Raw genomic sequence first — 18,063 nt, forward strand, 5'->3', positions numbered from 1 at the left:
TCCATCTTAATGATGAAGAAAGCAAAGTTAGATTAAGTAATTTGCCCAGGTCATACAGCTAGCAAATGGTGGAAGTGAGATTTGAACCTAGGCAGTTGGACTCTTAACCCATGTCATGTAATGACTGAGATTTAGTTGAGAAATGAGTCCTAACTCAAATAGTGGTGTTAGGAATGAAAAGGGTGACAGAAGAAGAGATTTGCTTGGAAACAGTTTCTAGAAGTGCTGGGGTTCATGTTAAGGAAAGCCACCCTGTTTTCCAGAAATGTCTGGAGCCCCATGGCTGGGTAGGTGCTTCCATCAGCCAGTATGGCAGAATTGTTTTTGTGAACCCGGGCTCAGGACAAGGGTTAGGAATAAAGTTGCTCACTCTGGGATTCATGTCAGATGGAACCATCTCCTATTCCAGAAACTCACCTCTCAGCATCGGTAGCTAGAGGGGTACAGACTGCATATCAGTGTAAGGAAGACTTTCCTTGGAAGTGACAGTAAAATTGAAGATGCCATTATGTGCTCATAATATATGATAAGTGCTATAGGAACAACTTTATAGAAGTATAAGAAGGTTTTCTAGCATAGCAAAAGAAACGTAATATTCAAGCTCTGTGGTGATTTTTGCCAAATAAGCAATTTTGGCCTACATGGGCATCACCATGTAACCAAAAACCCAAAGACCAAGAGCATTGTTTTATCCTTGTATAAAGATACGGGTTTCTGAAAGTATAGGTGGGATTCACATGAACTTGTTCTCTGAATCTGGAAATACTAGGACTAAAGGCACTCTTCAAAGCTTCAAAGAAATAAATTTAAAACATGTGAAAGGAATGCCTTACTCTAAAAGGTAGTATGATATGTTCAGATGTGAAAAAACTTCACACAAGTTGAAATTCTATATTGAATTATTGGGGGAAGAGAATATTGATATATTTCTAATATTTTGAGACATTTTAAAGCTCCTTCTAACTACTCCTTAACCATCCTATAACCACTGTCAGAGATAGGGCAGTGAGTTGCAGTGACTGTTGGCTAGGCCCTTCTGTATTTTATTTATTTGCAGAAATGGGGAAACTCCTCAGGAGAGCCAGTATAAGACAGGGATTGAGTCTAGATGATGTTTCAGTGGGAAAAGCATCCTTTGCAATCATCTGCTTATCATTTTATAGATAAAGAATCAGGTCTGTGTTAACTTTTAAGTCTTGTCCTGATGTCTCTGAGGCACAGGAGACATTAAACTGTAACAAAAGCAGATTAGGAGACAGATGTTAGGGGTTGTCTTCCTAGAATGCTGTATTTTTATCCAGTTGATCATCCTGCCATAAAACAAGTAGCCAGAGACCAATACTAGGAAAACATCTCTTTTGCCTGGAACATGGTAAAAGTATAGGTGAGGGAGGGATCTTGTCCAGCAAATCTGACTGACAGCAGGATCCACTAGGTCACTTCCGTATGGACCATGGTTCTGAAAGGAGGACACAGAGACTCATCTCTGCTTATAGTTATGTGACGATTACTTCCTACAGTTTTTAGGAGAATGTATTTTCCCCCTTGCATTCAGTTCGAGATGAAGAGGAACTTCATCTTTTAAATATTTTTTTAGATGGTAGGATATTTGGACACTACCAGTATGAAGGTGGGCAATCTGACTCCAGGTAGGGGGTGTATTAAGAAGAATTTCCTGGAGAAGGTGATGTCTGATCTGAGTTTTAAAAGATAAGTAGAAGTTTAATAGATTAAGAGGGAAAAGATAGAGTGTTCTAGGCAAAGGGACAGGAAGATGTGGAGATGATAAAACTTGGGGAACATGCAAGTCATTCCGGTGTGACTGGTGTGTTAGATGTAAGATAGGGAGTGGCCAGAGAGGAAAGTTTCGAAGTAAGTGGGGATGGTACCAAAGGCAGAGAAACCAGTTTGCAAGCTCGGGCGTAGTTCAGGCAAGAAATAATGTGTGCCTGAACTAAGAAGGACATTGAGTAGGAGGAAGACGAGAACGTGGATAAGAGAAATAACAGGGAAAAGAATTAACCGATTTGGTGACCAGTTAGACTTGGGAGTAAGGGGGAAGAAGCAGTCACAGGTGACTCCTGATGTTCCATGTTGGGTGATGGTGGGGTGATGGTGCCATTCACCCCAGTCTTTCTAAGATTTGAAATCCCGGGAGGGAAGCAAGTTCCGACATGCAGCCTTTGAGGTGTTGGAAGTGTGTGTATCCAGTTGGATCTGTAAATTGGAGGTTCTTCATCAAACTAAAGGTAGTTGGAGTTTCAATTAGTGTCATTTCTCTAGGCTAAATATGTAGATTAGAAGACAACTGAGAATGGAGGATACTAACACTTAAGGGAGAGAATCTCAAACAGGAGGCTACAAAGGAGGTGTGGAATAGATATGGAAAGAAATTGAGGAGAGGGTAAGTCAACCAACAGGTAGTGTGAGAGGTTGAGAGGGCTAACAGCACCAGTACTGGAGAAAGGTCAAGATTAATGCTGGATTCTTCTTTGTCTTACATTATGTATTATACGTACACTAGTCTTTTAAAGTAAATCTCAGTTTTATTAAAAACAGGGACTAAATGTTGTATTTCTAAAGCATCTAGACTGATGTTGAGGACATGGTAAGTATTCTACATATTTTTTGGTTAACTGGTCAACCAGTTAACCAAATTCTACCTCCATATTTAAATTTTCCAAAGACATTGAATCGATTTAGTTATGACAACCTAATCTTTAATCTTTATCATCAATGAATGTGCCCATTGTTGCAAAGGTATTTCACTACTGCCAGCAGATGCAATATGCTGCCCATGAGCTCACAGGCAGCTGACCTGAGATTTTAGTTTTAAAAACTTCATCTGGCATGCTTGATCCAGGGTAGGACCCAATCATCTACCTGCCCTTTGTATGGATTTGTGACTGCCAGTATTGTGCTAACAGTCATCGATTGTCATGAAGTAAAATCTAATTAGTTAAATAAGCTTAAGTTGTTCAGCTTCAAGTTCATAAAAATTACATCAGGAAACTGAGGTATTATATAGGATTATGTGGAGAAAGAAGATAGCTACAATAAAACCTTGACACCTGTGAGTTAATTGTATGCCAGTTATGAACCATCTCTCTGAATCAATGTTATGAAGAAATTCCTCAGCATATATCTGTTCCCTGGCCATGAGGTTCCCCACCAGGAAAGTGTGGTGCCCTAGTCTCTGTGTAGAAAGGGAAAGGTGGAAGGCGCAATTTAGAAATTAAGGGGCCCGCTTTCTGTTAGACAGGAAGAAGTAGTTTCTTGTGTGCATTATCTCTTGCTGATAGCGGAGAGAATACATTTCATTCTCTCCCCAGCCTAGTGCAGACGTGGAGCAAAACATATTTCTCTATTTTAATGAGTATGAAATTAAGTGCAAGAAGCAAAGAAAAGCACCTAGAGCCACATTACCAGCATTTTCTCAAAAATTGGATTTTGCTCCCCCAAGCTCTACCCCAGAGTTTTCTACTAGGTATTTTAGAAAGAAAAGTTCATTTATGCTCCTACTGCTGAAACTGAGACACGAAATGGATTTTTCTTTGAGTTGAGCAGTTTTCTTGCTCTATCACTTTACCTCTATAGAGAGGGAAGAAATATTATTACACCAGGGACTAAAAGGAAGAATGGTGACCTAACAGCAAGATAGCAAAATATCCCTTTTCTGAAACCAGGTGAAAGGAACAAAAATAGAGGAGAAATTTCCTCAACTGAACTCTGGAAACAGCCTCAATCTTAAAACATGAATTCCAGGGGCTGTCTGCCAGTTTAAGGTCAATTTGAATTAAAATAGAGGATGCCGTGGGGTATACAACTCCCATTATTGGGAAAAACAATAGTGGAGGTTCAGAAGGACCCCACAACTTGGAGAGATGGACTGGAGACCATCTACTTAGAAGGCATTCTCTTTGGAAAGTTGGAAATACAAACAGGCCCCCTTTTCTTCTCTGCTCCAGCTTCTGATGGGGATTAGATGTGAGGTGAGGATGGCTGACCGGAGAAATGAGAAACTACATCCTAGGAGCCAGCATTGTAGCCAAGGGCCAGCAGCACCAAAGGCCATTGTGCAGAGAGAAATAATTGCTGAACCACCAGACAAAAATCTTGCAAACTGTAGGGCTTTATTTTAACTTGATATCATATCAGAGTGACCAGCTCACTCCCAGACGAGGAAGTAAACCAGAATCCTAGCACACAACCCAACCCTTAGTATGCACATTTAGAGGTATTGGCCCCAACAAACAGAGGGCATGGAGATGAAATGTCCACAGCCAGCCCTAATTCTTCCCATTCCCCATCAGACTGCTGGATTTTTGAATGAAGAATTTAAATCTCTGTAACATTCTCTAGCTTCATTTCTAAGAGAAGTTGAATAGTGTCCAGGTAGAGAGGAATAAGGAGATTCTACCCATTCTGTTTTGGGGCAAGTAAATCTGGACTAGCGGCTCCCTCAGGACATTGACAGCCATTGACAATGAGTTATTGTTGTTACAACCAGTGTGGTACTACTGGCATCTAGTGGGTAGAATCCAGGGATGCGGCTAAACCTTCAACAATGCACAGCACAACCCCCACAATAAAGAATCATCCAGTCCCAAATGTCAGTAGTGCCAAGCAGGAGAAATCCTGGAGATAAGCTTCCTTCATTGAAAGATTAATTAACAAGCAAGCAAGCAAAAAATATAACATGCAGCCCATTCAAATTTCTGAGGGAAAAGTAGAGGGGTTATTATGACATTTAAAATGAAGATGACATTAGAAAATACAAGAAGAGTTTGAATAACTGACTTATACCTTCAAGGAAATTGAATAAAATGTTCACAGTGAAACCAGAAATGAAAGATGGGATGCAAGAATAAAATTACAGAGAAATCACAGGTGGTATGGATTGAATTCCCAAACAAGCATCGCCATTGCACCAAGAGCACTTCTGCAAAAAGCAGAAAAGCAGAATCAGAGTTGCAGAAAAAGCAAATCAGGACAAGAGACAGGCTAGAGATCACTCAAAAACAGGAAAAGAAAATAGAAATGAACATCATCAGAGTGGTGATAAGGGATACAGAAAGGATCATACATACAGATTTAGTCTGCAGGAATGTTGGGGTCATTTGCTGGTGTTCCCAGCAAAGAGCATGGAACGAACTGAACAAAGGCAAGAGGATTCAAAGATAAAAGAGCAAACTTTTTGGAAAAAAATTAAAAATCAACAAATGGGGATCCTGATGAAGGTACTGAATTTTAGGATGAAGAATTGCGTACAGATAAATTAACCAAAAAATTAAGTTGGTCACACATACTTGGTTTTTTAAACTTATTTTTTTACTTAAAAAAAATACTTTTTAAAAATGCCTTTAATTGAAATCCACATATAGGAAGGTGTATACATCTCAAGTGTACAGCTCAGTGTGTTTTGACAAAAGGCATATACTTATGTACATCTAGACCAAGAAACAACTTTGTCGGCCCCTCAGAAGTTCCCTCAGGCCCCATCCGGGCACCACACCTAGCCCTCTCAAGCAAACTATTATTGCCTGGAGACCAATTCTAGCCTGCATCTGTGAGCTAAAAGATTTTTGTGTCTTTAAGTGGTTTAAAAAAATTGTTTCAAGACTCATGAAAATTATTCAAAGTCCAAATTGCAGAGTCTCTTGGTTTTAATGAAACATAGCCATGCTCATTTGTTTGTGTCATGTCCGTGGGTGCCTTTCTACTACATCAGCAGAGGTGACAAAGATGAGACTGCACGCCCTGCAGGGCCTTAAATGTTTGCCATCTGGCCCTTCACATAAAAGACTGCCGACCCCTGTCCTTAGATAACTGCTGTCCCAGTTGCCAAACACTGACTAGTTTTGCCTGTCCTTGAACTTTATATATACAGAATCATTATACATATATATAATATATATTTATTTTATTTTATTTTTATATCTATATACTTTTCTATTTTGGCTTTCATTCACTCATGCTTGTGAGTCATCTCTGTGTAGTGGCACCTGTAGTTTGTTCATTCTTATGAGCGTACCACCATTTGCCAGATTGCTGATAGTCCTTTGGATTATTTCCAGTTTGGGGTTATTATGAATCATGCTGATATATACTCTCTTGGTACATGTATGTGTACACTCATATATTTCTGTTGGGTGTATACCTGGGACTGAAACTGTGTGTGTTCAGCTTTAGTAGGTACTATCTATTTCCCAAAGTGGTTATAACAGTTTAAACTCCTAGCAGTGCTGTACATCCGTACCAACAAGTGTTAGGAACAGGCTTTCTGCCATGGTGGTAGGTGCATAATCCTGTCTTATTGTGGCTTTCATTTGCATTTCCTTGATGGCTAATCAGGTTGAGCAGCTTTTCAAATGTCCTCTTTTGTAGAGTACCCGTTCAGGCTATTTGCCCACTTTTCTTTTGTGTTTCTATCTTTTACTTATTGCTTGTTAAGGGTTATTTATTTATTCTGAATATGAGTTATTCGTTGGATATATGTGCCGCAGTTCTCAGAGTACTGAAGTAAAAAGTTTGACTTAAGAATTCTATACCCAATAAAGTTGCCATTCACATGTAAAGCCTTCGTAAAAACATTTCCAAATATGCAAGAAGTCAAGATTGCTGGAGATGAATGAGATCAGTAACAGAGTGGGGAAGTTGTGGCATGAAGGGCTGGCAATGAACACCAAAGGTACTCAAATATAAAGTCCAAATTTAAATAATTGTGATAATTTTTTCTTAAAACGAGGTAATATATTTACTTCCATTGTACTTGAAATAAATTTATTTTTATATTAAATATCTCTTTTATAACAGAGGGAAATGTGTTCATGAAGATACCAACAAAAAGCAGGAGTTTAGTAAAGTGAAGGAGGAGATAGGAGGAATTATAAAGTTGCTAACTTCTTTTTCTCTGAAAGTATTGTTAGCATTAATAAAAACATACTACAGATTTTCCAGACAGAACAGAACACTATGCATGTGTTAGCAACCATAAATGTAAAGAGTTAACTCGCTTATTGAATTTAAGACTAATGGCATTACACAGCACCAAGAAGGTTAATAAACTTTGGTTTGCTGTGGGAAACAAACATGTATTGGTCACTGATTCAGAGGATTCACTGCATTCTATGGAACATTACCACAACCTTGCAAAGTGTAACCTGCCTGGTGCCATAACATAGTACAAACCTATTACCACACAGAAGATACACACACACACACACACACACACACGATGAGGATATATAAAAAGATATCTATAAAAGTTAGGATAATTGAATTTGTAAATGTATATAGTTTTATTAGTGAGCATACTTGGTTATAAGTCCAGTTTCTTCCCATAGAATATCTTCTCTCTGATACAGATGTATAATCGAGGAAAGGGATATAATCATGGAAAGAGGGATGTAAGTAAAAGAAACAATATTTTTAAAGACTTCTTAGGCTGCCTTGTAAACCGTTAAAAGGAAGATAGTGACTCTGGTTTTGTTTGGTGCTCGGAGCCGTGTCTGCCCTTTGTGTTTCCATGGCTTGCCCCAGAGAAAACCTGGCCATTCAGTTTCCAAGTTGGCTTGATTTTGGATCTTCATTGCTTTTTTCCTAGCTGCTGGGATGGAGTTTCCAAGATTTGGTTTGCATCTTGAAAATCTCTTTTCTCTGCCCTTAACTGTGGAAGTTTTGTTTTTCTGATTTGGGGCACAAAGTAGTCACCAAAAGCTATACATTATGTTCTAGTTCTAATTAAGACCCTGTGATCAATCCATACTTTGACTTTTCTCCAGACAATAGAAACTGGAATAGAGCCCAGAAGTTCTGGTATGTTCTTATGTTCTATTTTTTGTATACCGTGTAGTATTCTAGTGCCTATAAAGAGCTGTCAGACCATTACCTCCAGCACCCACATTCTTACATTCTCTTTCCCTATCCCCTGCTTGGTCTCCTCCCCTCCCCCACTTCACATGCATCCTTCTGTAATCCTCTCTGTTTTATGGTTCAAAATAGTATATATTTGGAGAAAGTCATTTTTAATAATTTGGTTGAAAATATTCAAGAGATATTTAAGCATTGATAGGTTGAGATCTATACTAGATACCTCACATTTCATCTAATACTCAATAATTCTATAATATAGAAACTTTAATTTCTTTAAGGCTCATAAGGGTTGTGTAACTTGGCCACAATTACACAATTGGTTTGGCAGAGTCTGGACAGTGGCTACCTATTGAGTTCATATAATGCACCAAATACTGCATTTTGACCTTTATGTATCTTACACGTGAAGGCATGAAGATTATAGAGGGCTGGGAAGATAACTCGTCACAGTTGCCCAAGTCTCTGTCTGCAAAAGCCATGTTCATTCTTGTTAACGATTTTGTAATGTACTGTGATATGTGCTTTGATATTTTTGTTCTATGAAGGTGCTCCGGGAAAATGAGCCTAAGAAGTTCAATAGGGTTTCACAGAACAGGAGACATTTAAATTAGGCCTTAAGAGATGAGTTTTCCAAAGATAGCAATAAACGAAGGCATTGTCATTGTCAATGAGAAAACATGTTTAATGACACAGGGATGTTGACCAATTGTGTGCAAGGAGCTGTGGTGGTCGTTGCAGGATGCAAGGCTGAGGAGTGTACAGAGATGGCTCTGCGGGGACCTTGTGGACTGTGCTCTGAATTTTGGGTTCTGTCCTCTGTCTAGCATGGAGTCGTCAGTGGACAGTGATGTGATCAGATTTCTGTTTGGGGAAGTATAACTGATGGTGTTGGGTAGGATGACCTAGGAGGGCTGAGACGAGTTAGGAGACCATGACAATAATTTAGGCAAGAGCCCCAGGACATTAGTGGGGAGTGAGTGAAGAGCCTCCATGAGCAGAAGCCATAGGTGGTAGGCAACTTTCATGAATTCTCTGGGCTGTACACACAATTGCCAAACTTGCTCTTACTCTTACACTTATTCTTAGTGTGGGTTTGGCATATATACCTTTATGCTTGCATTTATATACATATATAGTGATGTAAGTGTGATTGTGTGTACATTAATTAGCATAGTATATATGCTCTACTGAAATCTGCTTGTTTTCCCACTTAAAATAGCTTGGAAGTCATTTTTTGTCAGTAAATCTGGAGCTCCCTAATTCCTTTTGATAGCTGCTTAGTATTTTATGTGAGTGTGCCATAATGTATTTATAATACATAATACATTATGATGGACGTTTAGATTTCTGATATTATACCATCACAAATGGTGCAGTGCGTATTCTCGTATGTGTATATCATTTTGTATATATGAAAGTATATCCAAATTCCTAGAAATAAATTCTTAAAAGTATTTGACATTCTTTGAAATTGCAGAGTCAGACAGATTGGGCATTTGTAATTTTAATATATTGCTAAATTACTTTCCATACTGTCTGTTTTCCTATACCCTCACCGACACAAGGAGTTACCAGACTTTGATGGTGACTCATCTGAAAGGTAAAACTGGTACCTTGTTGTACCTTTACATGTTCCAACCATTTTCATTTCTCTTTCAAAGAGCCATTTTTATCCTTTTTGCATTTTTATGTTGTATTATTGACCTAATTTAGCTGTAGAAGCTCTTGATATATTAGGAAATTGGCCTTTTGTCTGGTATGAGTTCCAGATATTTCTCCCCAGTATGGTGTTTGTCTTCAGCTTGACTTTTAGTAAATAATTAAAAATTTTCTTTAGTTAAATCTGTCAAGGTTTCTTTCGTATTATACTTAGAGAAGATCTTTCCACTTCCATGATTATTTTAAAAAACTTTTCCATTGTTTTTCTTCCAGAACTTGTATAGTTAGTTACTTTGTTATTTATTTATTTATTTATTTATTTATTTATTTATTTATTTATTTATTTATTTGTATTTAAAGCTTTCAAACATTTGGAATGTATTTTGGGATGAAGTATTAAGTATGGATCAAACTTTTCCCCCAGTCATACCAACACCATGCATTGAAAAATTACACTTCTTTCCCCATTGACTTGAAATGCCATAAGTTATCTTTTTATGTGTGGGTCTTATTTACTCAGTCAGATCATAAACTTTTTAAGGGCCCAGACAGTTGTTTTGTTTCACCATAAAGTTGAGCATAATGTTTTACACAGAATAGGTATGACATTTTTTACTGTTTTAAAAATTACAAATTTCATATACTGTATGGGAAGTACACAAAACATTCATATACAGTTTAATGAAAATTTATAAAATGAACACCCGTGTAACAACAACCTAGGCCAAAAATAGGCCGTTCTATTTCTCCAGACATCCCTGTGTACACTTCTCAGTCACATTCCTCTGCTATACTCCAGAGGTAAAAACACTCTTTCGACTTGTGACAGTGATTTCCTTGTTTTTCTTTATATTAAAGTTGAACCATCTGAAATGACCAATTAGTAGGTAAAAAAAAATTTGAATATCTGCACTTTCATATTTCAGCATAATAATTTTACCACCTATGGATCTCTAAACAGTATAGTCGAGCCTGATTTTGAATATTATTTCAGTGTAATCTTACTGTGTTTGTCCTGTGCTATGCTTTCTTTCACTCACTATGGTGTTGTCGTATTCAGCCATGTCGTTGCAAGTTGTCAGTTCTTGTTGCTGGTTGCTGGATGTATGCCATTTTATGACTCCATGACATTTTATTTATCCTTTCCACCGTTGCTGGATTATGGGTTGTTTCCAGTTTCAATTACTGCAACTAATGTTGCTATGAAAATCTTTGTACATGTCTTGATGCCCGTGGCTAAGGTTTCCTCTGGGACGGGATCAGCAAATTAGGGCCCTAATTTTTTTGTTTTTGTTTCATTTTTTCAAACTTTATTTTGAAATAATTTTGCATTTATAGAAGAGTTGCAAAGTTGGTATGGAGAATTCCTGTAGGCCCTTTACGCAGCTTCCTCTAATATAAACATCTTATATAATTACGGTACATTTAAAACTAAGACATTGATGTTGGTACCAAACTATTAACTAAGAACTCTGGGTTTCATCTATTTTTCTACTAATGTCCCCTTTTTGTTATGGGACCCAGTTCAGGAAACCATGTTGCCTTTAGTTGTCATGTCTCCTTAGATATGAAACAAACTTTCTAGCTGTAATACAGTAGTTGTATAAAGTTCTTTTTGTTTTTACCCTTATAGAATCCAGTCAAAACCCTTTTCCGGAGTTGTTATTACATAGTCTCTTGGGTCTCCTTTCTTTCACTTAGAGCAATTTATTTAAAGTTCATCCATGTTGTTGCATGAATCAATAGTTTCTTCCTCTAAAAAAAAATTCAGTGAATTTCACGTAACATAAAATTAAACATTTTAAACAAACAAATCGTGACATTTAGTACATTCTCAGTGTTGTACAACCACCACCTCTATCTAGTTCCAAAACGTTTTCATCACTCCAGAATAAAACCTTGTGCCCACTTCCTCCTCTCAGCTTCTGGTAACCACCAACCTTTCTATTTCTATTGATTTACCTATTCTGCATATTTCATATGAATGGAATCATGCAAAATGTGCTCTTTTGTGTCTGGATTCTTTCACTTAGCATAATGTTCACATTGTAGCATGAATCAGTGCTTCATTCATTTTTTTTTTTTACATTGTGGTAAAATATACATAACATAGATTCGCCATTTTCATCATTTTTAAGTGTACAGTTTAGTGGCGTTAATTACATTCATAGTATTGTACAGCCATCACTACTATCTATTTCCAAAACCTTATTATCACCCTAAACAGAAACTCTGCACCCATAAGAAATAACTCCCTAATCCTCACTCCTCCCAGCACCTAGAAACCTCTAATTTTTACCTCAATGAATTTGCCTATTCTAGATAGTTTACATAAGTGGAATCATACAATATTTGTCCTTTAGCGTCTGGCTTACTTCACTTAGCATAATGTTCTTAAGGTTCATCTATGTTGTAGCAGGTGCTGGAACTTCATTCCCTTTTATGATTGGATAATATTATATGGCTAGACTACATTTTGTTCATCTGTTGATGGACACTGTTGTTTTTACCTTTTGACTATCGTGAATAATGCTGCTATGAACATGGGTATATGGCTGCTGTCAAGCCCTTGTATTCAGTCCCTTTGGGTAGATAGCTAGGAAGGGAGTGGTTTGCCGACCCCTGGGCTAGAATATGGATGATGATAACTAAATTCCAACATGGTTAAACCACAGTCTTGACAACATATGGTTTTATCAGATTTAAAAATATTTGGCCAATTTGGCTTGTATGTGATGGTGTTTTGTTGTGATTTTAATTTGTATATCCTGATTTCTAATAGGATTGAACACACTGTCACATGTTTATAAGCCATTTGAATTTCTTGTTTTGTAATGTGCCCATTAGTTTTCCTATGGGTGGTTTGCCTTTCTAAATGCATATTGATGAATTGATGTTCTCCAAATAACGTTTATTCTGTGTTTCTGCAGAACAAATAGTGGAGAAAGATGAAGGTCCATATTATACTCACCTGGGATCTGGCCCCACGGTAGCCTCTATCCGGGAACTCATGGAGGAACGGTGAGTGATGTACAGATGTCCAAGGAGAAATAGGCAAGTTGTTAATAGAATACAAATTTTAAGCATCTCATTTTCATTGCTTGTACTAGACAACATACAGAAGGAATATTGATATTCAGATTGTGGAAGGTTGAATGTGGGATCCTCATCCCTAGTGCTTCTGGATTTCTGTCTATAGGTCTGCCTTCCATCTGTCCCCCTCCCCATTTTTTCTCTCTCTCTCTTTTGAAATATTTTTTAAGAAGTGTGGTTAAATGGTTATATGTCCTAGAGTTTCCCATTGTCTGAATTTTGCTACTTGCTTTCCTGTTGTATTGTTTAACATTATGTTCTGCCTTATATCCTATACATTGGTAGATCGAAAGGCTTGATCTGGATCGGATTGCTTTTTTCTTTCTTTTTTTTTTTTCAAAACCACTCCATAAATGATATTTTGTACCTCTACCGGGAGGAATATACTGTCTCATCTTTGGCCTGTGGGGGCCTCTTCAGGTTGTCTCCTGAGTCTTTTTGATATGAGCCTCGGAGTCTTTAATAGCTATTTTGATTTCTCATATGACAAAACATTCTGGGCTCACACTGCACATTTATCCAAGAAGCGCCGGTTCCTTTTATTGTGGGAAAAATTATTTAGGAAAAAGACTCTGGGTGATAGGCATGCTCGTTGCTACTGGGGTGCTCATTGTTTCCAGGCCATTTCAGTAGAAGGAGCTAAGGTGTGCAGGTAGGTTTTTGATTTTTTGTTATCGTTCCGTTATTGAATACATCATGAGTTTATATTAACACTTCCAACTCCAACTCAAGACTATAAGGTTTATAATAGTTCCGTTTTGGTTTTTTAAGCAGTTTGTTTGAGTAGAGACTTTAAAATTGGGGTACATGTCCACAGCAGATATTAAATGCTCTGAGTTTCAGTGTGTAGAGAGGTAAAATAGCTTGGTGTGATTGAGAGTATATGGACACCGAAGCTGGACTAAGGTTTAGTCCTGGCCCTGCCACTTACTGCTGAGTCCTTGGGTAAGTCACTTAAATTCTCTGTGACTCTATTTTCTTACCTGCAAATTGGGGATGATGATTAAAGTATATACATTATAGGAAGGTTGTGAGGATAAACTGAATTGTGTGTAAAACACTTAGAGCTTGTTTGTAAGTACTACATACAGGGTGTCTATCTCATACACACGTGTATTGGCGGTACTTTTTATAACAAGCACTATAATAGGAAAGGCAGAGATTATGTAGATGTAAAATGTTTGTTCATACATATACATACAGATGTGTGGAAGGTTGAGTGACTCAGAGTTTCTGTAGATTTGGAAACCAGGTTTTGTCTGACCAGGGGAGCCAGAATAATCCTATCATTAATACAGCAGGGAACATGAATGAATAAAAGGTGACATGGATCGATGACAGTAATCTGCCATAATCACTTTTAATTATCCCGTACCATCTGAAAACATTTATATTCAAAGTATCCCATCAGAAAAGCATGTTATCAAACACCCAGTCTGTAAATTCAAGACGTTTGAAAGGGTACCTCCGAGTCCATGAGAATGAACAGGTTTAAAACAAGGGTGTGTGTGTTGTACACGCCTGTCTGACTGCGTGTGCCCACATGTGTGCGAGTTGCAGTTCCAGAGTTGGACAGGGCACCATTTTGGCCATTGATTTTTTTGAAAGAAATTCTTACACTATCATTTGTAGGTTGAGGGCTGTGGAGGAATCAAATGTACAAATTTGATCTGGGACAGTTTTTGTGTGTATTTGTTTCTTGGTCATAATTTTACAAGATTTTTAGATAGCTGTCTAAATAACTCGTAGTTTTAGAAGAGTTTGTTTTGAAATGGGATTAAGAGATAGTGATAAAGTTGAGATTTGTCTGTTTTTTTTCCTCATTGCTTTAAAAATAACAGCCAAATGTAGATTATTCAGAAACTGTTCCAAGGGAGGAATTTCTCTCAAGACCAAGAATACTTGTATTTTTTTTTTTTCTCAGCAATTGGTTTATTTTTATCTGGAGGACCTTGTAAATGATGTAACAGATTGTGTTTCCATCTTTGTGTTGACTGGTAGTAAGCTTAGAGGCCTATTTGTGTGCCCCCATTAAGAGGGACATATATAATTTCTCATCTTTGGCCCATGGGGGCCATTCACTTTCACTCCAGAATCATTTTGACATGACTCTAAGGAGTCTTCATTGGCTTCCTTTATTTCTCACATGATGAAATGTTCCAGGTTCATCTCAGAAATACACACAAGACCCCCTTGCTTGCATTTCATGGGCATCATGTCTGCTTCCTGCTTTACGCTGATTCCATCACCTGTTATTTTCATCATATAGACATATCTTTAAGCTCCTTTCTGGAGCAAGGAGGGGAATGAATAGTTAATGAAAATCACCTGGCCAGGGGTCTAGTTTGTGAATGGTTCAGGCTGTTTCTTCCCTAGACCTCCCCCAGACTTCTCTGCAAGACTACTGCCAGGAGTCCGCCAAAGGCAGGAAAGGGTAGCAGACTGAAATCAAGGAGGTGTCTGTGCTTTTGGCTTATGTGATAAAGATTTGGAAAAGGGAGGTGGGAGTCAAAAGCAAATTCCAAAATATTCCAATTTACTTATGTGTTCCATGCCTCCTGGGTACCCAGCTCCTCATTTTCGTAGATAGTTGGAGTCATTTGTTCCAACCCATACCTAAGAATAGTGTGCTGCACAGAGCCACATGCCCTCCAGTTGGAAGAGGAGTCCGCAGCCCAGGAGTTCATTCAACATTCATTCTAGAAATGAAGAACCAGCACAGCACTGTGCTGGCAAGTGCTCGATTTTAAGGGAGCTGGTCTCATTACTCTGCGATAGAGGTAATCCCGAAGAAGCACCACTTTAGATCAGTGGTTCTTAAATTTGAGCTGCTCCAGTCTCCCAGAGGGCTGTGAAAGCACAGGTGTCAGGTCCCCACACCTAAGTTTCTGAACCCCAGAATCTGCATTCCTCTCAAGTTCCCAGGGGATGCTGATCCTGGCACCACCATTTAAGAACTATTAGCTAAGATGATCAGGTTACTCTTGAGAATAAGATTTCAGCCAGTCCTTACAGACTTGTTTTAGGGTCTAGGAGTTCATCTACATTCTAAAAGGGCCTCTTAATGATAGACCAAAAAGTAAGACATTTAAGAAAAAAGAACAAAATGCAATATACATCTACATATGCCTTACTGGTAAATTGTACACCTGAAACTTGCTGGATTTCATTAACCAGTGTCACCATAATAAATAAATGAATAAGCAAGAGAGAGAGAGAGTTCTTAAATTGGTTAGTTGTCTTTAAAGACCACGACAGTTCTGGTTTAAAAAAAAAAAAAAAGTCTAGTGGATCATTCAGTGCTTGGCCCTTTTATTTGCTCTTGAATATGAAGTTGGCTGCAGGAACTGTTTCTCGCAAGAATGGGTTGGTGGGAAAGGTGCTGGCTAGAAAGCCCATGTCACTGTCCTCAGTTCACCCTCCTGTGGGGAACATGATATTCTTTCTGTTTTGGTGAGAGATCTATAGCCACCTCGGGCTGTTGTCTCCACAGCGACCCTAGCACATACCTAGTGCCCAGGCTCTCCCCTCGTGGGTGGCTCCCTGATAAATGCTTGTTGAATTGAAAGATTTCCAGGACCTAAACAGAAGCAGCACTATCTAGTCTTTTTTTCTTGAGCTAGACTGTGTTATATAAACTCCCCAGAGCCCTGTCTCCAAACACATTCTATAAGGGACTAATGTAGTCTTAGAATTTTAATGTGGTAATTATCAGAAACACTTTTCCTCTCTTCACTGAGACCTTGAGTGAAGAGACAACTCAGAGAAACCTTAGATCAGCATTTAAATATTTGTTCTCTTTTCCAATTACAAAAATAAAGCATATCTATAAAGAGCCTTTTTAAAAAGTTTAGAGTGAATAAAACTCTGTAGCAGTTATCCTTCCTAGGAGAAACTTTTAAAAAATGATACTTACCTTTCAATTTTTTTAAGCATTTACAAAGACATAAAGAAATTATAAACTGAATGGGATCAGTCATACTATACCCACTGTTTGCAGCTGCTTCTCCCCCACCCCCTTAATTTCTTCCATGCCAGCACATGTAATTCTGTCAAATTCCTTTTGATGGCTACATGGTTTTTTTATTGTATGGAAATTTATAGTAATTATATTTTATTTAGCCAGTCCTATACTGGATACTTAAGTTGTTTCTGATTTTTCTGTTGTTAGTGCAACAATGACTATCTTGTTCCTAAATCTTGGTGTATTTGTACAGTTGTTTCTGAGGTAGAGATTTCTAGAAGTGGAGTGGATGAGATAAGCATTAATATGCTGTAACCAAACTGGATTCATTACAGAAATCTAAGGACAGTGGATTTAAACAGCATACCTATGCGTTAATTATCCAAAAGAGAAAAACCATTTAATCATGTATCTCCTTAGATGCTAAAATGTTTTGAAAAAAGTAATCAATTCTTGATTAAAAAATCCTTAGAACAGAAAGTTTTAGTAGAACCCTTCAAAGTAAAGAAGTATCTGTCTCTGTCCCAAAGTCAGCTGGCTTCATGCTCAGTGATGAATAGTTGGGAACATTTCTGGTAAAATCAGGAAATAAGCAAAGATGCCCGCGAGCACTTCGGAAGCATTGGCTTGTACAGAGAGATGAGAAACTGAGACAGAGGCATAAAGAGTGCAAAGGAAAAGGTAGCGAGTGACTGCTATTTGCAGATGATACAATATTATACCTGAAACTAAAAAGCTGTTAAAAATGAGACAATTCAGTAAGATGGCTGTTTACATTATTAAGAGTAATTAATATTTATTGGGCTCTTCCCTCATGTCAGGAACGTCAAAGCACTTTAAATAATGTACTCCCAATGGATTACCTTATTTGATCTTTTTCCAAGCGTAGGAGGTAGGAATCATTTTAACTCCATTTTACAGGTGAGAAAACTGAGGGTTCAGGAAGTTCAGTCAAATGGCTACAGTCCTTGTAGCAAGAAAGGGGCTGGACTAGCACTCAAGCCCAGCCTGTCTGATCTCCATGGCTGCACTTTAAGCATCTCCACCTCCCCCCACCCCCCACGGCAAGTGGTTGTGTGGCCTTGGACAGGTCAGTTCAGCTCTGGAGGCCATAGTTTCATCACCTGTGAATGTGCTGTGGTTAATAAGATGGTCTCAGAATCCCAGAATGTGTGCATGTGTGGGTGGGCCAAGGCATGAGTGTGTGTGAGAACCAGACATGTTTACTGTCCAGGGGACTCTCAGGGCCAGTTTGTGCTTTGTAGGGTCACTTCCTCCCAGCCTCAGCTGTCATCATGTTCAAATGTCAGCTGGGGATTGTTGAAAGAGAACAATAAGAGTTTCCCCATTTATTTTCTTTTGTTTATTGAATTTATAAATAGCTAACTCGGAATGATTCAGCTAACAGGGCTGGATACACATGCCTATGTTTGGCCTTTGGTTTGAGTACCTTCCTGGAGGCTCAGAGGCAG

The 18,063-nt window shown here is 38.2% G+C and overlaps 1 protein-coding gene across 6 annotated transcripts in view; it reads left to right on the plus strand.

The window, feature by feature from the left end:
* TET3 (tet methylcytosine dioxygenase 3) overlaps nucleotides 1-18,063 on the plus strand; it is a 98,945-nt gene that overhangs the window by 56,188 nt on the left and 24,694 nt on the right. For all 6 annotated transcript variants that reach the window (XM_036223936.1, XM_016130594.2, XM_016130593.2 and 3 more), the window contains one exon: nucleotides 12,465-12,555. In XM_036223936.1, the coding sequence (XP_036079829.1) occupies nucleotides 12,465-12,555 (91 nt within the window). The remainder of the gene's footprint in view (nucleotides 1-12,464; nucleotides 12,556-18,063) is intronic.

The sequence above is a fragment of the Rousettus aegyptiacus genome, unplaced genomic scaffold (genome assembly GCF_014176215.1).
Source record: "Rousettus aegyptiacus isolate mRouAeg1 unplaced genomic scaffold, mRouAeg1.p scaffold_m13_p_7, whole genome shotgun sequence".
NCBI lineage: Eukaryota > Metazoa > Chordata > Mammalia > Chiroptera > Pteropodidae > Rousettus > Rousettus aegyptiacus.